Source organism: Vespa velutina, chromosome 8, assembly GCF_912470025.1.
Source record: "Vespa velutina chromosome 8, iVesVel2.1, whole genome shotgun sequence".
Lineage (NCBI taxonomy): Eukaryota > Metazoa > Arthropoda > Insecta > Hymenoptera > Vespidae > Vespa > Vespa velutina.
Window position 1 is genome coordinate 195,450 of NC_062195.1, and position 22,454 is coordinate 217,903.

Below are 22,454 nucleotides of genomic sequence, written 5' to 3' on the forward strand. Positions count from 1 at the left end.
ACAGGTCAGCCAACGGTGAAGAAAGAAAAACTATTAGTAATAACACCAACTAGTGATTTGATCAAGTAGACTAGATGTCGCTATTGATATTCTAACGCCCTAAATTCACAGGGAGTATAAACATTCCATTACGATTCGTATGAGTCGTCATGTCTTATGGCGAGGCGTGTCCTAGAGAGCTTGCATGGATTTAAATGCAGACATTTGTTTTTTCTTCTGACGCACAATTAATTACATTATCATCGAAAAGGTTTGAACTAAGTAAGTAATCACATTATAGTTGGCAAAAAATTCAATAACTACGTAGAATGACTATTGTTATATATGATTTTGTAAACTTGCACTTTATACTTTTGTAGGAGAATAAAGGAATAATGAATTATGGAAAGAGATCGCCAAGTATGGGAACGCCCTCGGTATATTCCCACGTTACGTCCAGAAGTAGCGCGAATCTCAGATCTTCCAGATCTGTGCGTAGCGTTAAAATACCTTGGTATCAAAAGCCGATATTAAAGCACGCTTACATATTAGATATTCAAAGGGGAGCTATGCTCATAGCCGTATTTTCATTGGTATTTATTCAACGACGTCAATTTCTATTTAATTATTTTACATTTATATTTGCCATAACGAATTTAATATCTTCCCACAGTGTTTGTCATTTTTCACCATATGTACCGCAATATTTGATATCTATTGTCTTTCGCAAGCTACGCCTGGTTCCACTCATTATGGATATTACATCATATCGTATGAATTTGTTTATATTGGCAATCAACACGGTAGCGATATTATTTACATCCATTTGACGTCGTACTATATAATAATCATTATAAATATTCATGAAATATTAACAAGCTCCTTTGATTTCAGTTCGTAATGCTCTTATAGTTTTTGCATTATTCTCCATGATGGGCGGAGTAGTTGTTTTTATTACTTCATTGATGCTTATTACTGCATTACGTAAGGAATACGAAAAGAGAATGATACCATGGTTGTACAGTTTTGCCGCATTTACCATATTCCGTCTCTTTGCTTTCCTCTTCTTTAGTATCGTCAACGATTTGATATTTGCATACAATATCATGATATGTTTATTGTGGATATTATTTATTTCATTCTCCGTCTACGGATGGTTAATCGTATATTCCCTGTATATCGAACTAAGCGACCTCACTAGATTAGAAGATTTAGCACACTTGAGGGTAAGAATAATTTAAATGCAGTATAATTATAAATGATCGGGCCGAGTCTAACCAAAAATTCAATGACAAATGTCTCTATTAATTTGTTTTAGATCGGTACTATGCAATCTCTAAACGCATCGACGACACATTCTATCGCTGGTTCTAGACCTACAACACCGCACAGCACGGTATCGACAATGCCGGTCAATTGATATCAGTGTCGTATTATTAATGGAAAGAGAGAAGTCGTATGCTTTTGACCGAATGCACCTTTCGTGCATTCACATTCTCACTCGAGAAGCTCAATTCCGTCCAAATATATATGATATATCTATATACATACATACACACATACATGTATATATATATGTTTACACAGAGAGAGAGAGAGAGAGAGAGCATCGTATTGAAGTGTACAAGTAGTTAGTACTAGAGTGCCGATAGCGATATCAAAATAATATCTTAAAGTATGTATTACACATTAAACTATTGTATTTTGATAGATTTTTATAAATACGTTTGTATATTTACAAAATTTCTATGTATTGCCAGAGTGGTATGAATAGATATGATTTATTTCCCCGCTATTGGACAATAATTGCGAGTGGCCAAGATAGAGTGTGAAAAAAACCGTAAGATCAAAGGATTTTTAATAATTATGATATATATATATATATATATATATTTTTTTTTTTTTTTTTTTTTTTGTTTATTTGTGTTCGTGTATCTTTGCTTTGGCATTCTTTAAAAGAAATATTTATATGGGAAATTATAAATCCTAAATCGCGCGCATTATTCTTGACCATGTGAAAAGACGCACACAATCGATGCACCTGCCTGCTCGAGTTAAGAAAATATTTTATCAAATATTTTCCAAATCGTCCAAGTGCTGCCTAAAATGATGAATGTTTTCAAGACTTGATGCATCCAATACAATCTATAACATAAAAAAAAGATGAATTAGTTTAATTGGAGATTTCTATATTGATTAAAGGGAAAAAGAGAAGAATAAATGTCTTTAAACGTGATCTTGCAACGTAATAGATCGAGATAACGTAATAGATTTACCTTTTCCACCTCAATTTACTGTCCTCTAAATTATCTGGATCTTCCTTGAATATATAAAGGCGTATTCCTTTAATATAATTTCGAAAATAAATCTTCCAATCAAAATTGGTCATATTAAATCTAAAAAGTTGTTGATCCTTCGAATTTAATCTATGCCACATGTTTTGTACGTTGTCATTGTTAAATATCCAATTTCCGGTGCTGAAGAACGATATGATATCGCAAAAGTTGGTAATTTTTCCTATTATTTTTCGCATCCTGTAAATCATTAGAATGACATCCTTGAGGAGATCGACTTCGATACAATTGAGTACGCTTAATTAAGAGCATTTGGTGTACCTTGGCTTCTGGCCGACGCAGATTAACGCTGTATCTATGAGAATCGCTGGTATTAAGTGAAGGAATATAGACAAGAATTTGTAGAGCGACTTATATTTGGTGGTTATGATGGTTGGATACCAATACATAGAGCTCGGTGGATAGTGAGCAATGTGAGGGTAAGTCCATTTATTATACTCGTACCATGTTAGAGGTGCATCCACCGATGCTACGACGTTATATATGAGCACGTCATTTCCTTTTCTTTACGGAAAAGAAAAAGTCATTATTATAAGTAACGCGTAATAAAAGGAAATAAGATTGATGGGCATTACCTATTTGTTTGCATATAAATGTCCCATGCGGATACGATCAAGGTATTTATGGTGATATCGACGGGTATTATATCGGCGATGCTATTGGCATCGCATTGCATCACCCTTAAAATACCGGTTGTAACGGCAACGGCAATCCCGTTTGGTCCATAAATGTTGTCCAGCCATCCTTCTGTAGGTTCGTTAGCCGTCGATATGACTGCGAGATCAATGGACACATTCGTTCTTGAAATTTAATCAACGAAAGATCTTGGACAATTGGATTCTATTATTATATCCTTATTTTCCTGGGGGGGGGGGGGGGAAAGATCTCCCTTTCGGACATTGAATGTCCATCGTAATAAATCCGTACCGAAGAAATTTATAGACATCGATTATCTCGGTATTTCATTCGTGATTTGTATTTATATCGAGTTTTTCGAAAGGCCCGTCTCAGAGGAGTGGACGACATCGATTTTGGGGTTCTCAACGGCGTTAAAGATTCGAGCGACATTCTACTCATAGTGGCCAGGTCCTCCTCGAAATCGGGATAATCTTCGGGATACATGGTCTCGAAAGGCACGGTATAACAAACGATTTGTTTCTTAGGATGGCCGACCGTATAAATAAGGGCGCATATGAAAAGGATACTTCTGCCGAGAAGCGTAAGAAGAAAAATACCGATGGCCATTGCGATTTGCCACAATAAGGAGACAGTCCCGGTTACGAGGTACATGCCGATCGCCAGGCACATTTTTTATTGACGCGATTATTTATTGACTTTTTTTTTTATTTTCTTTTTTTTTCGTGCTTCAGATTTTTAACTCTGCCATTTTAGAAAACAAAAGGGTACCTCCTTTGGAAGAGGAAAAACAAAATATGGCAACAAGAGGTGACAACATTTCTCAAAATGTTGTTGATTTACGAAACAAAAATAAGTAATAGGTACATTTATTTACCTATAGCAGGTCGAATTATTCCTATCGGTAGATTCCCGTGTTTCTCTCTTATAAGATTTTCCGCCATAGCTTTTGTGAATGTGTACGTGTTCGGCCATATTTTCTTGATGCTGTGGACGCGATAGAAAATAACACATTAAAATACCGCGACATATAGTAATTGTCAGCACATAAATCTATCTATATATAGACGAATCTATCTTTCTATAATCTATATATATATATATTCTTACCACTGAAACTTATTCCCGAGTTCTTCTTCCGACAATTCGTTCGTTAATCTCATGAGTTCCTCGTGATTAATGGAATAATTGTAAAAGCGTTCTTCGATTCGTTTTTCAAAGCAATTCGCGTAGGCCGTCGATACGTGAACCAATGCCTGCAAAATATCTTTTCGTTTTATCCTCGACTAGATGCGAGCACACGTCGTCTCGCGCTAGATCAAGCGGATGGAAGGTTGTTGAAAGGGGAAAAGAGAAGAAGAAGAAGAATAAAGGAGAAAAAGAAAAAGAGGAAGAAGAAAAAAAAGGGGGAAAAAAAAAACAGCGAATAATATTTGCCATTGGCTTGTTCCTCATTTGCATTCAGTTTGTTCCTCTCAAGTTTGAACGTTGAAGCGTCGACGAGGGTATGACTAAGTAGTTACATAGTACATACTGAGCGATGCGCTCAAATAATAATACTTTTGAAAAAGAATAACGCGCAGAGATAATGCGTGAAAGCGCGCTACGTAGAGTTAGCGAATATTTGTCAAAAGAGAAAACGCGCGATACGTGTAAAAAACAGAAAAACAAAAAATGATAAATATAACGAATGTTACCTTCAGGTTCGGCATAGATTTGCACAATTCCAATAGATCATTGGTACTACAAACGTTTATGATAGTTGCGAGCTTCAGTTTCTCGTTGAATCGGACCGTTGCTGCCACGTGAAAGACTATCGACACCTAACAATATCAAATAAAATAATAGTGAAATAAGAATAACGGTTTTCAGGCCTCGTCGTTCCACATATTACAATAAACGAAAGATTTCTTCTCTGAGACGTTCACCTCGTTTATGAGCGTCCTACGATCTTCGGCCGAAATTCCTAATTCCTCGACGCTACAATCTCCGCATATGACGACGATCTTGTCGCGATACTTTGGTACCTCTCTCTTTATTCGATCAAAAACCTGAAATACATTTTTCAACCTTTAGACATACCTTTTTATCGTCCCGAGGAAAATTTAAAGAATGGGCTCGGTCGATCGGCACTTACACGATCCTGGAACAATTCTTCTATCCGAGCTTGCGTATTTTTTCCCTTTTTTGGTCGCATCAGCAAGTAAAGACGAGCAACGTTAGGGCAACTTTGCAAAAGTTTCTCTATCAAGATTTTCCCTAAAAAGCCTGTACCACCTGAAGAAAAGAAGGGATATAATAACAATGGAAAAGAACAAATGACAAAATACGATAAAGAGTTTCGTTCGGATATTCTTATTTATTTCTTATTTATTTTCGTCAAAGCGATACCCGTTATTAAAATCCTTTGTCCAGCGTAAAATTCTTGTATCGGTGTCCCGCGCCGAGTTTTCTTTTCATCGAACTTGAGCTCCGAGATATCATTGTTATTTGTCTCTCCCAAATCGGACAGTTCCATTTTTTTTTTCTTTTTTTTTTCTTCTATATGAATAAAAAAGAAAAAAGAAAAAGAAAGAAAATGACAATCAAAATGGAACACGTATAAAATCTCTTCGCCTTAAGATATGATAATTATATTATACTTTGACATTGATTATATTTAAATTTACGCGTGAATATTTCAAGAGCCTCGGAAGAAGTTGAAGATCGAGGAAAAAAAATTAATAATGCAATTCTTTTCTTACTCTTCTCAACGTTGAATACATTAGCGCTATTGGGGTAATGAATAAAATTTAAGATTATATCACGCCTATTCATGTAAATTTTTTATCGGGATGGAAGCCTTACGAGTTATTGAATTTATCCTTCAAATGCACATAGGTTTTTATGTTTCGAATGTCTTGATATTTTTGACGAAGATTTTTTTCTTTGACCTTAGTTGTAATTAACGCGGAATCTTTATACAATGATCTTAACGATTCGCGAAGAGCATTTGTCTTCTTTCTTCTTATTCTCATTTTCTGACTTTTCTCTTGAAAAAAAAAAAAAAAAAAAAAAAAAGAGAATTACGTTGATCGCGTAAGATCGCAATCTTGCTGCGCAATCGATTGAAATGTTGGTCTCCGTGTCAAGGGCGCGTAGAAAACTAGCCCTGAGAGCTCTCAACGAAGCCTTTGCTTGCCGTACCCGACACGTTCAATGAGATTCTATGTACAGTTATGAGCATCACCGTTATCCAGAAACGAAACTAACGGTTATACTTCTACCTCTCTCGACCAAACTCTAGACATTTTCAACCACGGATAAGTAAAAAAAAAAAAAAAAGAAAAAAAGAAAAAACAAAAAAATGTTATAGAACGTTATAGAAAAGAAAAAGAGAATAATTAAAAGATCATCCGAGCGGTTACGTGTTAAAATGCATCTGCACGAATATTATGCAAGGATCGACGATTTTCTGAATCGGTCGAGACATCGATTGAAAATTCGACCGACTTACGCTCTACGTGCGACTTATGAATCGCAATGCGTCGTGAAAGTGTTACTAACATCGTACGACGTATGTCGTAAGAAGTACCTCTATTCTACCTTCGTTCCACTCATTTGCCGATTCGGTGACCCAACTCGTGCACTCTAATCGTACGAACAATTTTATTTAGATTTTCAGCATGTCGCACTACTTTTCCCTATTCTTTCCGAGCAGACTTATTTGCTAAAGGCAAATTTAAATAACTTGATTTTTCTTTGATGTTGCGTATCAAGATATTGCGTAAATGACATGTCCAGATACGAAAAGTAAAGATTTAAAAGAATTTCGTAGTTTTGGCCACAGAGATTTATGAGATAAAGATGGCCTACCGTTAATCTTCGTTTGATCGCAACGAAAAACGCAGGACCTTAAAGCGAAAAAGAAAACAACGTGACGAGCGAGGAAAATGGACGCAGCTTGTCCGCGTGTGATACTTTCTCGTCCGAAGAATGTACAACGCGTCATCTTTCTCGTCGATGTACTTTGAAAGCACTTTTATTCTTTCTTCTTATTTCTACGGCGTTTATTCGGTAAAAATTAATCGAGAAGAGCCTTTCTTTGACCGAAGATACGAGAGAAAAAGAAAGAGAAAGAATCATATAGAATTAAAAATTACTAACTTGATACGATTCCTTGTCCTGATTCAAGTCCAATGATATTGAGGAAAGGCAGCAGAGGCGGATACGAGTACGGTACCAAGTTTCGAAGAATACTGAACGTCGATATGTGATTTTATGCTCATTCCCCGAATATATATTTTTCTTCTTCTTAATCTTCTCTTTTCATACGCCTTCTCCAATGAAAGACTAAAATCGACTCTATCGACTTTTGATCTCATTAATCTCAACACCGCGTGTTCCCACTTTCGAGCTTTCAGGCTTCCCTTTCCTTTCCTTTCCTTCTCTCTCTCTCTCTCTCTCTCTCTCTCTCTCTCTCTCTCTCTGTCTGTCTCTCTCTTTTCTCCCCACCTCACCCACGTATACTTTCTTTCTTACTTACTCGCCGTAGATTCACAAAAGCCATGTATGACTTCATGTGGACTTCATCTCTCCAAGACTTCTCGCTTTTTTATTTTAGTCAACGAGTTAAAGCACGAAACCTTGAATTTTGATAACTTAAATGATATTTCAAAGGCGAATGACAATTAAGAGGCTTCTTTTAGCAATTTGCTTTTTCTCCTTATCTTCTTTATATTGTTATCCAATTTTTCCATTTATTCTCACATTTCAAATACGTGCGCAGTAACAATACACAAGTATACATTTTCTTACGCGATAGGATGAGTTTGCTGAAAACGGAAAAGCTTGTCTTACCGACGTCAAATTATATATCCAAGTACGTACGAGCAAAGTATCTTGAACGATGAAACAAACCGAGACTTGCGATTTATGTCGTTGGTATGTAAGAAACTGAACAAGCTGAGCAAGCATAAACATTCTTAATGGCACAGTATCCAATTCGGAAAAATTATCACGGCGTAGTTTGCACGAGTAATTCGTTATAAAAAAAAAAAAAAAAAAAAAAAAAAAAAAAAAAAAAAAAAAAAAAAAAAATAATAATAATAATAATAATAAAAATACAATTCCAAATGTCTCGAAATTAATGCATTTTTTTAATTGCCCGTCCGACTATTGTGTTTAACTATTTTCTATCGTGAGTTCCAATTCATCGTAAGTAAAGAGTGTTACTTTTAAATCATTCATTTACATTTGTCAATGTAAAAAGAAAAGAAAGAAAAGAAAAAAAAGAAAAAGAAACAATCTGAAAAAAACTAACAAATTCGGCACCCGTTTAGGTTTACTATCGAAACTTTCGCGGTCTAAGACCGATATTTCATAAGTTGTAACTTTCTCTATCGACCTCTTGGATCAGCTTTATGACATCAGAATTCCGGTTGAAACTTGACTTAACGAATCAATTAGCAACATGAACTGCATATTTAGATATTATAACGTTTACCGTTCGAACAGATATACTAATATTGTACAATTTATTCTTCGAGATCAAGGACTTAATTAATGGAAATTAATTATATTATTTAATTAATTAATTAATTAATTAATTGAAAAGAATTCGCTAGGAATAACGAATTAAACATATTGACTGGATAACGCACACCCATCCGTTTTGAAGATACAAACAACCCTCGTAAGCTTCTTTTCCACCTTATCGCCGGCACAACAGCCAGCATATATTATGGTTATACTTTAATTCGCTCAAGCAACATTCTATTTCTAACACATCCTTTTCTTCAATATCAATTTTATCAATACCCCCGCGATCCCGAATTTGTTCCTTCGGACATTCGAATGTACTGCTCATTTCCTATTGAGTAAAGGGCACATGAGTGCATGTGATGTAAGAGACGACAAACGTTCGCATATTTGAAACAGAGATCCGCGAATTTATACGCGCGCATCGTAACGATGAAAAAGATCTCTAAAGACAATAAATATACTTATCGTTTTGTAGTTTTTTCACACGATCGAAAACTTCATATATCATATTCTGTCTGGGGAGCCATCAAATGTTTTATCAGTACTATCTTTAATAAATATAAACTTATATAAAACTTATTAGAATTTAATTTACTGAATTAATTTAATTATGATCAACGATCATTATCATCATAATGTATATGACTGGAAATATTAATAAAATAAAAATATTCTATTCCTTTCTTATTTCGATTTTATTTAAATTTATTCTCTTTGATTAATAAATTTGAAAAAGGAGATATTCGTCATTATGAATAAAAGATAAGAAATCGAAACTATAAAAGATAAAAAATTCGAATATCCGAATAGTATGATATTTAGTTTGCAAAATCTATAATTACCAATAGATACACCTGTTAGATAAATCAGACTTTCCTCTTTACCTTAGTTTTTGACCGATGAACGGTCAAACAAAATCCATTATCAAAATTCCTGGTAAAGTACAAAATATAAAATAAGCAAAGTTAGTCGAAGACAAATTTATTGATCGTCGTAAGCATCGGAATACGATAGCGTATGCCTTCGATATTCGTTTTGTGATTAAAAAATTAAAATAACAAATCCATCTAATTAGAATATCCGTGTTACGCAATTGGTCAAAAATGGAGGAGGGAATTTGGTGCATATGTATCTTTTTCCTTTCAAAAGATAATTTTGTTATTTATGTTTCTTTCTTATTATTCATGTTTGTGCTAATGAAACGACATTATATCGCAAATAAACCAAGATGTATGCACGTATATATATATATATATATATATATACACACATAATGGAATACACAACAATTTCTCTTGATATATTCGCATTTATAACTACGTAATAAACCAAGACACTAATTTATACGTCAAGGTCACTTTGACCTACGCATGATTCTATTTATTTTTATCGACGACATTTTTGTCCACTTCAAGATCACTTTGTATCGAGCTACAGAGTAGTCTTGAATAATTTAAATTCGAATTCTTTTTTACGAAGTTATTCGTATGTAATAGTTTCGATTCACTTATCATTTATGTATATATTAATGTACATGTATAAAGGACATGTTATTTTACACTTATTTATCATTCGTGATAATGCTCAGTTATATCATGTTCTAATCAATTCAGTTTACATTCCAATTGTCACTATGCCTGCCAACGAGCTACGTACAAAGCGACAGGGGACCCTTCTCTTTTGTAGCTAGATATTACAAAACTAATCGATCTTCGTTAAATTTAGTAATAATATAGATAATAATAGGTAATATAGAAAGATGGTGATTTAAAGCGTAAAAAGTTTTCTCTTATCTGTCCGGCACTATTTTTCGTTGCGCCATTCAATTTCCATTCGAATAACTTCATTGATGAGAATATTTGTTAAAAAAAAAAAAAAAAAAAAAAAAAAAAAAAAAAAAAAATTGTCTACGTCATAATAACTTATATATACCATAATATCGACACTATCGTGTTTAACCAATGAACAAAGATTTTTAACATGTTTTTCGTTCGGTTTTCCTTATACTTTTGCATGACCATCATCAGATATCGTCAAATATTGAACTTGCTCTCGTCACAAAATATTACGTTCTTTCGAAATTCGAATGAATTTTACGCGCTTGCATTACCCTCACATATAGCTGTTTCTTGACTATTCGTGACTATTAATAGATTCATGATTTATAATGAGGTGAAACAGGCTTATAGTAATGAAATACATAAACGTGCTATCACAAATAAAACGGACTTGTCAATTAGATCGATGAAAGAGCAGAATATCGTATAAATTATTTTTAACAATTAATAGAATCAATGCGAAAGAGGTTTGCAGACGCAATAAAACAAAAAGAATATTCCATTATTACGCGTATACACAGACGTGCGCTCACTTGATATATTACCTACAATAAATAATTAACTTTTATGTCCAGTGTTAATACTTTTATGATCGTAATTAATCTACGGAATCGTATAAATTAACTTTAATTGATAATTTTCTTCTTGTTGTATTTTTTTTTTTTCTTTTTCTTTCTTTGACAGTTCCATTTGTTCGAAGTAAAAATATTATTAAAAAATATTAAATGAAAAATACAAAAAGTTCTCTTCATAATCTATTTATTTTTTTATATTTCTATCAATTACCTGCGCATGATTTAGTAATTTACTGTAGTTTATCGGGCAAATAACAGAAAAGAAGTTTATTTTCGTTGCAAAGTGCGCCTGAATTCACTTATAACAACACAAAGTCAACTTGTCGTATACCTGTACTCCTTAAATAATACGAAATTCGATAAGTTTTCAGCTTCGATCTCTACCGAATATGTAATCTTAATATTCCCCATTTTCCACATTTATTTTCCCTTTGTTCTTTAAATTGCAAAAGATATATACTTATACATAGATGTCCAATAGTTGTATTCGCAAAGTTGAGAGGAATTTTGTATGAACACAAAAAAGGGCGGAACCTTTTGTCTATTTTTCAAACCTTTTTTTTATTTCGAACTGTTTCTCGAATATATATACACATAAATATGTTGCATTAAGAAAATTTACAACTCCCTGTTAATATATTATATAATTTGACGTTTAGAATGAATATACATTAATCTTGAGCATGAATCATTAATGCTCAGTCTATTGGCTCGTTATCAAAAAAAGAAACAAAAAATAAAAGAAAGAGAGAGAGAGAGAAATTAACGACGTACGATGCATTAATTATTTTTTGCTTTATCTTAAAGCGCTTCCTTTTATTCTCGATTGATCGTTGTTGTCCAATTTGCTCGCGAAACATGAAACACCTAGACGATTAAATAAGCAGCCAGACATTTTTAATGGTAAATACAAACAAAAGAGAAGAAAAGCCTGTCAATATAATCCGTTTAATAGAGCGCACGAATTTTGTTTAAAGTAACGTCGTTTATATCGCATTATAGATCAACATAGCGACGAACGAATAAATAAAAATATTTTCAAATCATTGATATTCATTTCACGCGCAATCCTGAAACTGGCATCTTATATTAATTGTAAATATATTAAATTCTCTTAACATTCGTAGAAGCTTACATTTCAAACTTTAGACGCTTTTTCCCCGAGCCTTTTTTGATGGCAAAAATTACAAAAACAATTAATTCTTCGGTCGGCATGAAAACATTTGTTCCAGTATATTGAATATTCTATATTCCATATTGAAACAGATTAGATGCGGTTTTTTATCTCGAAAATTTTTCAGCGAGCGCCGTTTTTTTTTCTTTACCTTTGTCGCAAATTTTTTACTTTAGTCATTTCAATAGCGACAGTCTTACAAAAAAAGAATCCTTTCGATATATTCTTTCGGATCGATCTACGTTATTTCTTGCCACTGTCAAGATCTACGTTATTTCTTGCGAAAATGCCAACAGTTCATCGTCAATTACTGCAGAATAAAAATACAAAAATACAAAATTTTCTTTAAACAGTAAGTAACTTGATAAGTGACAAAAACAATAAAATATATATATATATATATATATATATACATATACACATATATATGTATATATATATATATATATATTGGTCTTGCGATGAAAATTCACGAAAACTGTATCTTTATTCCTCCTATAGCCCAGCTCAGCCCCATTAATACGAAATCCCTTAAATAAGAGAAATCTTCGATTCGTACTTTGGCGAAAGCATAAATTACAATTATCCCTTTTTCTTATATGACCATCAGAGCTCTCCTATGCTCTCATATGACTACCTTGGGCTCTCTTATGCGTATCCGAATGTTACAAGTACTTTGGAAAGTAAAGCCCATGTAATAATAAGAAAGACAGAAGCGATAACAAGTTTCAACGTCTGATGCATCCAGTAAAGCCTTGAAAATTCAAAAAATCAGTATATCGTTGGGAAAAAGGACGAAGGAGAAGAAGAAATGAAAAAATACCTTTGCCATTTTATACGAGCTTGTGGAATTGTTTCAATGGGATCTTTTAAAATATATATTCTTATTCCTCGGATGTAGCTTTGAAAATAAGTATCCCAAACGAGTTCTTTCATATCGCAGAGGAACAACTTACGATCTTCGGCCGTTAATTTCCTAGTTAGTTCGTTCAATCGTTCGTTCGTAAATTTCCATTCGGTTATAGAAAAGTGACTGAGTACATCCATAAATTTGTGAATTTTATTATATACTTTGAGTAATCTTTAACACAAAAAGGATGAAGCTCGCATACATCTTTTATTTGCTGCTTCCTTATTTGTCTCTTTTTACGTTCTACTATAAAATAAATTTTGTTTAGAAAATAATATAAACGATTTACCTTGGTTGCTTGCCCATACACAACGCGACCGTATCGATTATAAGAGCCGGTAATAGATGCAAAAAGTAGACGTAGAAGAGATGGATCGGCCGATATTTCGTATTCCTAAAGCTATAATACCAAATTGATTCTTTAGTCGGTATTAATAGTCCGTACTTGGCAGACATGTCTTTTAGTTCGTCGTAGGTAATTGGATTATCCTTAGATATGTAATTATAAATAGGAGTATCTTCGTTGGATCTGAAATATCATGTATAAGAGTAAGCTCGGCTCATTTGCTTTTTTCTTCTCTCTCTCTCTCTCTCTCTCTCTCTCTCTCTCTCTCTCTCTCTCTCTCTCTCCTCTTCCTAATCTTCATTCGATTCGACCGCGAAAATTTTTTCCAAGTAAAAGATGATACCTTTTATTATTGGCAATGTCCCAGGCACTAGCGATTAGCGCATTGATCGTCAAATCTCCGGGTACCAAGTTAACTTTTAGCGATCCATCGCAATGATGAGATCGTATCAGTCCCATTCCAGCACCCGCTACGATTCCTATCGGTCCGTACATATTATCGATCCATCCTGGAATGGGCTCCCGATAGGTGGATATCACTGGGAATATTATTTTTCATTAATCGATAATACATTATTTGTTCTTTAGTTCTATAAGGATAACCTATTATATAAGAATAATACCAACCAACTCCTGGACGAAATATTCCAATCGGTATCGAGCCGGCTTGCTTTTTTACTACGTTCTCGGCGACCGATTTCGTATAAACGTATGTATTTGGCCATATTCCAAGTAATCTGAAATAAAAAAAAATGTCTCTGTTTAAATCAAAAAACATGGCTAGCGTGTAAACGATCATGGTAGCGGTAAAATTTACTGCGGTGTAATATCGTCGAGCAATTTCTCGTCCAAACAATCCATCAGATCGATCAACTTGTCCGAATCTATCGGTGGATCGTAATACCTCTCCTCGATCGGATTTTGTAGGCAATTTGCAAAAGCAGTGGATACGTGAACGAAACTCTGCAATATATCGATGATAATATTTATCCAAATTATCTTTCTTCGTTGAAAACTCCTGATGGTCCTTAGTTGAGAAATTCGGTACCTTCAGTTTCGGCATTTCTTTTGACAGATTTAACAAATCCTTCAGGCTTCGAACGTTAATAGCCGTCGCCGATTTAATTTTCTCGTTGAATTTTACGGTCGCGGCGACATGAAAGACAATGGAGACCTCGCGTATAATTGTAGCTCTATCGGTCATCGAGATACCGAGATCCGGCAAAATGCAATCGCCCTCGATCGCTACTATGCGATGTTGGAATTTTGGTTGCTCCTCTCTCAGCGTCGAAAATAACTGAAGATAAAAGGACGTCTTATTATTTCATTCACAACGAAAAGATTTTCATCTATTAAATACTAATTTTTTTCTGTCTCTTTTTTAGAATTGAAATCAAGGATAGGAATGAAGAGAAGGATCGATCGAAGACGGCTCACCGGATCTTCAATCAGTTCTTCCGTGCGTTGAAGCACGTCCTTTCCTTTTTTCGAACGAATCAGAACGTAAATGCAACAAATACCAGGACATCCCCTCAACAATTTCTCGATTAATAATTTTCCGAGAAAGCCCGTGCCGCCGGTAACGAATATACATTGGCCATCGTAAAACTCCTGTATGGCCGTAAGCTTCTCGACGTTTTCGACGGGCGATTGCATATCAGTTGGCGCATACTCCGTCGGGGTGCCAGCTCTCGAACCACTTTCGGCGACTGCCACTTCCTGTCCGCCCGCTTCCAAGAGCACTTCCACCATTTCTACTTTTCCCGATTGGTCTGTAAACGTAAACGTAAACATAAACGTAACCGCAAACGTAACCGCATGCGTAATCGTAAAAAAGCGTAACCGTAAACCTAAATATTTCTAATCGATCTCGTGCTTCTTCCTTTTCCATCACTTTCGCACGAGTCTTTTCATACGCTCCTTTAGAATTAGACCGACAATTCTATTAACTCAATAGTCCATTGAATCAACGTGGAGGATCAACGCATAATGCAAAGCTCACAAGTGTCTCTTAGAAAGTTTCAAGTGAAAATATTTTTTTCACGCATTTTCTAATTTAACGTGTTCGAGCGTGTACCGAACGATCGATCGATCACGATCAATTCGAAAGAAAGGAAGGAAAGAAGCTATTTATGGCGGCTAATGTGCATCTGAAACGCTGCTGCAAAATGAAAAGCTTCGCGATTGGAAAATCGTTTGATCGGTGACCCTTGCGATTGATAGGGAAAATACAAAATGAAAGGAAAGAAAATATGCCCACAGACATACATCTGTGGATGTTTTTATTTATCGCAGATGCAAAAGCGCGGAAGTAATAATATATAACGAAAGAAGAAATGTCCTTTTATTCGTTTATCGCTATAAATGAATCATTTTACAAGACGAGAGAAATAATTCACCACGGCAAGTTGACCGTTCTCGACTAGCCTTGTAATATGTAATTCGCAAAAAGAAATTGACACGATGCGTCTTAGCGAAGCGAGTGAAAGTTGACGGTAAAGTTGCATCGTTTCGTTCGTCGAAATCTATCAATACATAGATGCAATGTAAGAAGAGAAGTCGGGCGCACCTCCTCATCTCGTACCGCGTCCGGCATATATAATAACGTTTAATTCATAATATTTATTCTCATACATCTGTCAAGATTATTTTATCGATAGTTATTTATCGATAAATGCATCTATATATGTATATGTACATGTATACCGTCGTATATATCTATATATTTATAATTCCGGATTCGTATAGGTAAGCGCGTGCGAAACAAAAAAGATTATTCGTAGTAAGAAAATATTTTAACCTATAGATAGAATATAAAAATAAATCGTCGATCTTTAGACGCAACGCGATCTTCGATTGCGCATCGTTTCGATTACGATGGAAAACCGCGTTGCCCTATTATCATTGTTTGTGCGTCTTTCTTTTCGTCATACAATTGACTCTTTTATTATCATCAAGCCGCATCGATGGCTTTAAATGGTCCATTAAAATTTCTTATCGATTTACCACTTTAATATGATACCCATATAATTCAATAAAATTCGAGCGAGGAATCATTGATAATAATTTTTACGTTCAAAGTATACGTGACGAAGTATACGTTCGATTCGATACGCAATTAAATACACGAATCGAACATGTCATAAACTCTATTTAAATAGACGAACGAGTTTTCTTTTTGGTCACATAGTTAATAAGCTAAATGAAAAAGTATTATTCATCGGTAATGCACATGTAATTTCTGATCGGTCGTATGATGTCCGTGTCAATAATATTCTTGCACAAACAAATCAGAAGAGAGAGAGAGAGAGAGAGAGGCTAAAGGAATGCGAGATTTCTCCCAAGCACATTGTATTTAACCATTTTGTCTAGTTAATAGTCTAGAAAAACACGTGTTCCTTATTAACCGTTCAAACACGCCAGTTTCGAGTTATAACCGCGAGGTTAACCGTAAACATTTAACGTTCGTCGCGATCATATTTGTTCGAATCCCATCCATCCTTCTTTAACAGGAAACGTTTTCAATTGGAAAGTACGGTACTAGAGGCTCTAATCGCAAATAGACGATAAATTTATAGCTTTTTCGAGGTGAATTTCGAGCGGATTTCGTACGACGAAAATTCTTTTCTTTACGACGCTTAAAAAAAAAAAAAAAAAAAAAAAAAAAAAAAAAAAAAAACATTTCTCTCTAGCTTAGCAATGCGCATTTTTTCCCTTAATCCGACGGATCATCTTTATCGCGCCGTTCGCCGTTAAAAAGTTACTAGATGATTTTACGTAATAAGTTAGTTGGTAAAAGGCGAAAAGGCAACGAAGAAGGCAAGTAAAAAAATTGTAAGAAATCGGAGAGACGAGTATCTATATAGGTACACGGTTGATTTTACGCGTGTCACTTGATTAGCACCGAGTTCGGAGTAAAAGTCTGTCTAGAGTCGCGAAAAGATTCTTAAGGTATGTATGAAGCGGAAGACTAGCATCGGTGATTACGCAAACGGGCGTAAACGACAAAAAACGAAAGATCCTACAAGAATCTTGTTTGAACCGTACGACGGCAAATATATGTTCGCAAGTATTTGGAAGTCTAATGCACGTCCGATCGAAAGGCCCTTTCGATCCCCGTCGAAACGCGCACGTGTCAAGCATACGTGTCTCCTTTATATAATAGAGTTGAGAAAGAAAGAGATTAGGAATGATTACAATTTCATATTGTAGAAGCGAGGCTAGAATATGAGAAAGTAGATACTATATTGGAAAAGTTCGTTGCGATAGTTACACACGATAAAATTACGGGAAAGTAATTTACTAAACTGTCTAAATTTACTCTTTCTAAAAGTTCCGACGTTAGACAAAATTTATATCATTTTTATCGCTTATAAAATATGCGGAAATATGGGGATAACGTTGATATAGAAAAAGCATAAGCGCGCGAGTGCATGCATAATTTAAGAAGAATAATAGGAAGGAAGGAAAATGAAAAAAGAAAGTTACGAAAAGTGATTGACTACGCGTTTTACGCAGGCGCAAAAGAACGCGCGTAGATTTAATTACCGGTTGCCGTCTCTCTTATACTTTCCTCCGATTTTATACGATCTAGATCGAACGAGAGTTTCTAATCTATCCGCATAGCACTTCCGCGATAGATCTAGGACGAATTCTTTTACGTACAATCTACATGTCCTCGGGACGCAACTTGTAGAAAAAGATTGAATAACGTTAACAAAAGGCGTCAACGCCTCTTTTCGTCGTCGAGAGAATCGATGAGATTTCAGCGAACAAAGGAAGAAGTCGCTTCTCCGAATCTTTGGACAGATGTCAAGGTCTTGAATATTTCTCGCTCCTTCGATTCCGCGCCCATTTCTCCCGACGTAGTATTACACCTACGTACGTACGTAACGCGTACTTAGCTCTACACATACGGTATATGCGGAACATCGGACGGCGGCACACTCCTATGGTAAGAGGCAACTCACGAACCCCAATTTAAGTACATAATGCAAATAATAGCGTCTTCTTAATGAAAGATTTTACATAATGAGAGGTGAAAAGGCAACGATAAAAAACGATAAGAAATCGGAGGGGTGAGAGTAGGTTTTTGATCGTGCGCCGTTGATTTAACCGAAGTAAGCGGTCGCTCGATTACAGCTTACTTCGGGGTATGCATATATATATTTTATACGACCGTCATAACAAACGAACATGAATCGCAAACAATTACGCGGCGATCTATTATGAAAGACACGTGTTTCGTTGATCCTTAAAACTCTATCCTTTTATCAAATAGGCACATTCGATTGAAATCGTTAACCGTTAAACCGTTAAATTAGGTAAAAAACACAGGCTAATTCGCAGAATATGCGGGAAATCGAATTACTTTTTATAGTTAATCCATAAAAGTGACAAAATCTCTAGGGGAGGCCAATGACACGAGTATACTGTGATAAAGAATGAAAATCGTAAAGATAACAAAAGTACTTGCTGCTAAAGTTTGCAAAAAGATAACATTCTTCTCGTGTCGTCTATCTCGTCAAACTGTCTCGTCGAATTAAATCAAAAGTTTCACTAACCTTATTCGAGCTCCCGCGAAAGTGATACGCGCTCACGTATCCGCGTAGTCGTAAGGAGAAGTGCAATCACAGCTAAACCACCGCAGCTTTCTCTCACAGCTTGGCTTTCTTCCTCTTTCGAGCTACTACTCCTCGTATTTTTTAACCGTTTGATCTTCCCTTCCCTCCACAAGTTTCAAAATTCTTATTTTATCTTTTTTGTTTTTTTTCCAAATCGAATTTTGCGATATTATTATTATTATTATTACTATTATTATTATTATTGTTATTATATATATATATATATATATATATATATATATATATTATTATGCTAGCTCACTACTCTCTTTGAAATTTAGCTCCAACTAAAGAAATTAACGGAGGTAGCTATACGACATGATACCACTTGCAACGAAGACAGACTTTGTATTTTTCAGGTGGACAGTACGAAAAGTAATATTACCATGGAAGAAGGAAAAGGTGGAGGTGGAATAGGAAGAGGAGTGGGTACTTTGTACCTCTCCTTTCTATCACGATCATTAAATCTTGCGCCCCCCCCTCTCTCTCTCTCTCACCCTCCCCCACCTCTCTCTCCCTCTCTTTGTTTTCTTCTCGTGCATTAGTCAACATTTCGTGTTTTAAAACGATGCAAAGCAATTCGCAAATGTACACTGAAAATGTACACAAATGAGAAATAATATAAAGTCGTATTTTCACAATTAAACGCGTTAACGCGTAACAACGTTAATAATTTCTATAGATTTAATATCTATTAAATGGACGTCTTATAATAATACGTAAGATGTAGAATATAAAACCGTTAATAAGAAAAGTATATCTTTATTATAAAAAAAAGAGAAATATTTCTACGTATATCATATTATAATTTAAACAGCACGTCCATTCGATAAGTACGTGATTATTCTTAATACTTTAATAAATTTTCCTCGATAATCGTCTTACTATCTTTTGCATCTACGAATCGCAGCTAAATCACTGCAGCTTTCTCTCAGAGCTTGACTTTCTTCCTCTTTCGAGCTACTAGTCCTCATATTTTTTAACAGTTTGATCTTTCCTTCCCTCCATTTTTTTCGATTCTTATTTTATCTTTTCTTTTTAGTCATTTGCGATATTCGTATGTTACTATGTTGATACATTACTCCTCCTGCTACTCTCTGTTGAATTTAACTTTAGCTAAAAAAATGAATGACGTTAGCTATACGACATGATACCGCTCGTAGCAAAGACAGATTTTGCATTTTTCATGTGGACAATAAGAAAAGTAATGTTACTATGGAAGAAGGAGGAGGAGGAGGAGGAGGAGGTGGAGATGGAATAGGAAGAGGAGTGGAAGTTACTTTGTACCTCTCCTTTCTATCACGACCATTAAATCTTTCCCTCTCTCTCTCTCTCTCTCTCTCTCTCTTTTGTTTTCTTCTCGTACATTAGTCAATATTTCATGTTTTAACACGTTGCAAAGCAATTTGCAAATGTACATTGAGAATGTATACAAATGAGAAATAATATAAAGTTGTATTTTCACAATTAAACGCGTTAACGCGTAACGACGTTAATGATTTCTACAGATTTAATATCTATTAAATGGGCCTCTTATAATGATACGTAAGATGTAGAATATAAAACCGCTAATAAGAAAAGTATTAAAAAAAAAAAAAAAAAAAAAAAAAAAAAAAAAAAAAAAAAAAAAAGAATCCACGTATATCATATTATAAATTAATCAGCACGTTCATTCAATACGTACGTGACTATTCTTAATATTTTAATAAATTTTCTTCGATAATCGTCTTACTATCTTCCGTATCTGCGAATAAGAAGTAAGGAGATACGGTTTCAAATGTTTCGAGAAATGTAAAAAAAAGGCGTGAAAAAGGAGTAAAATTATTTGCGGACAAAACCACGTACGAGCTTGATATCGTATTCGCATTGCTATTAAAGTCACGGAATATATTAATCAAAGAAATATCTGATATTAAACGATTAAACATTGGCGCTAACTCGAGATACGCATTTTTCATTGTTATATTTTCACTCGTTAGAATTTACTTGAGCTTTTTCGTCGAAAGACGAAAGACCGCGGAAGCGTATGAAGCGCTAAAATAAGAATCGATAAATATTTGTTGAGCGTTAATGCTTTTTCTATACTCGAGCCTCTTTTTGAAAACGAAGACCACTGATGCGACGGTTTGAATTCGCGTCGTCGTTTCTTTATGGAAACCGGTAGGTAGAGAAAAAGAAGGAAGAAAATAAGAAACGAAATTCTTGAAACTTACTTCGACGATTTACCTTTATTCTCTTAATAGAACTCGTCTGTGTCGCGTATTTCCTAAAACTTCACTGAGAATTCCGTTACTCCGTACCATTTTCAAAATTTGCTCGTACGTCTTCTGGTGCAGGCGACATAGATGAAGTGGATTAATGCAGTTAATGCAGTTAATGCAGTTAGATAAGAAAGAATCGCTATTATATACATACATTAATGTAAATGTCTTGTTCCCTAACCCCCCCCCCCACCCACCCACCACACCCCATCCCGAATCCGAAAATACACCTTCGAAATCGAATCGATAGAATTCTTTCTTTAAAAAAAAAAAAAAAAAAACGATCGAGACCGATCGAAAGAGTAAAGGAGAAAATATTTTATACATATGTATCTCGTGAGATAAGATTGATTGGCTGCTTGTCGTGCAGTGTGTGTCTATTCGAGAACCAATTCGAATTAAAATGATGCATCTGCCCTTTCTCTCTCTCTCTCATCGGCGCGAAACAGACGTCTTTCTATGCGATTAAACCGCGACATAGAAGAGTCCAAATTTCTCCATTATTCAAACGCTTCTTTTGTCTCGAAATTTCTCGAAGCGTTGTACACGATTCGGTGGGCTAAACAAAAGAGAGAGAGAGAGAGAGAGGGAGGAAGGGAGAGATGCCCCGTCTACGTTACGTTAGATATTTTCTTATAAGAGAAATACTCGGTTATTCGTTGACTCTCACTTTGATTCATTCCTCGATGCCGTCGTTCGCCCAGAACGAACAACCAGGACTGACTCTATGATGTATTTTACTGTACGAGTACGTAATTATCGAGTGCACTGTTAGGATGCTACCCAAAGACTGTCTCACAGTGCCATCTAGATATGAAAGTTTAAAGAGAGAAAATAGCAATAATAAAAAAACAATCTCGAAGAAAATCTGTCGATCATTTACGCGCGACAAATTAATAAACAATTAATCAAAGAAGAATGGGACATTTGTAAATTAACATTTCAAAGGAACACGTTCGTTCCTTGGAATAGAAGCTAATCGTGTACATTCGTTTATGAAAATGATCCTTGCCCAGATGATAATGTGCTTAATAACGAGCTCATTAAGTAAACATCGAACGTCCGTACAACTCACGTAAATAACGATTAATTCGTCGGATATCGAAGGTACATTAGAAATAATAATGTTTCAAAAAGAGAAACGTACATGACAATTATCAAGTAATATTTTGTATCGTAATATTTCGTATAATATACTTTCTTTGATCCTCTTTACAACTTAATTCACGCATCG

At 34.9% G+C, this 22,454-nt stretch overlaps 2 protein-coding genes across 3 annotated transcripts; one reads left to right on the top strand and one right to left on the bottom strand.

Annotated features, from left to right (window-relative positions):
- Positions 1 to 75: 75 nt before the first annotated feature.
- Positions 76 to 2,215, top strand: LOC124950989. 2 transcript variants are annotated; one of them, XR_007101491.1, is made up of 6 exons: positions 76 to 261; positions 360 to 572; positions 653 to 782; positions 874 to 1,205; positions 1,298 to 1,654; positions 1,740 to 2,215. XR_007101491.1 is itself a non-coding variant. In XM_047498641.1 (5 exons), exons 2-5 carry the CDS (start codon positions 375 to 377, stop codon positions 1,397 to 1,399), a joined length of 762 nt encoding a protein of 253 aa, XP_047354597.1. In that variant the 5' UTR covers positions 76 to 261; positions 360 to 374; the 3' UTR covers positions 1,400 to 2,215. The 2 variants fall into 2 exon arrangements, 1 of the variants encoding a protein (XP_047354597.1); XM_047498641.1 differs by having other exon boundaries at positions 1,298 to 2,215.
- Positions 1,872 to 22,332, bottom strand: LOC124951136. Its single transcript, XM_047498964.1, has 21 exons — positions 21,891 to 22,332; positions 14,773 to 15,107; positions 14,384 to 14,632; positions 14,153 to 14,298; positions 13,963 to 14,072; positions 13,679 to 13,874; positions 13,279 to 13,518; positions 12,903 to 13,160; positions 12,731 to 12,833; positions 8,702 to 8,820; positions 7,116 to 7,228; positions 5,361 to 5,510; positions 5,107 to 5,246; positions 4,898 to 5,020; positions 4,667 to 4,792; positions 4,080 to 4,225; positions 3,847 to 3,956; positions 2,909 to 3,107; positions 2,595 to 2,837; positions 2,256 to 2,513; positions 1,872 to 2,124 (listed from the first exon to the last, which is right to left on the bottom strand). Exons 1-21 carry the CDS (start codon positions 21,898 to 21,900, stop codon positions 2,034 to 2,036), a joined length of 3,465 nt encoding a protein of 1,154 aa, XP_047354920.1. The 5' UTR covers positions 21,901 to 22,332; the 3' UTR covers positions 1,872 to 2,033.
- Positions 22,333 to 22,454: the final 122 nt, after the last annotated feature.

Coding starts and splice junctions, on each gene's coding strand:
- LOC124950989 (XM_047498641.1), top strand. CDS start 375: ATGAATTATGGAAAGAGATCGCCAAGTATGGGAACGCCCTCGGTATAT. Junction 573..652: donor TCATAGCCGTATTTTCATTG/GTATTTATTCAA, acceptor ATCTTCCCACAG/TGTTTGTCATTTTTCACCAT. Junction 783..873: donor TTATATTGGCAATCAACACG/GTAGCGATATTA, acceptor CTTTGATTTCAG/TTCGTAATGCTCTTATAGTT.
- LOC124951136 (XM_047498964.1), bottom strand. Junction 8,821..12,730: donor TTGTAACATTCGGATACGCA/TAAGAGAGCCCA, acceptor TTTACTCAATAG/GAAATGAGCAGTACATTCGA. Junction 2,125..2,255: donor AGTAAATTGAGGTGGAAAAG/GTAAATCTATTA, acceptor TTTATGTTATAG/ATTGTATTGGATGCATCAAG.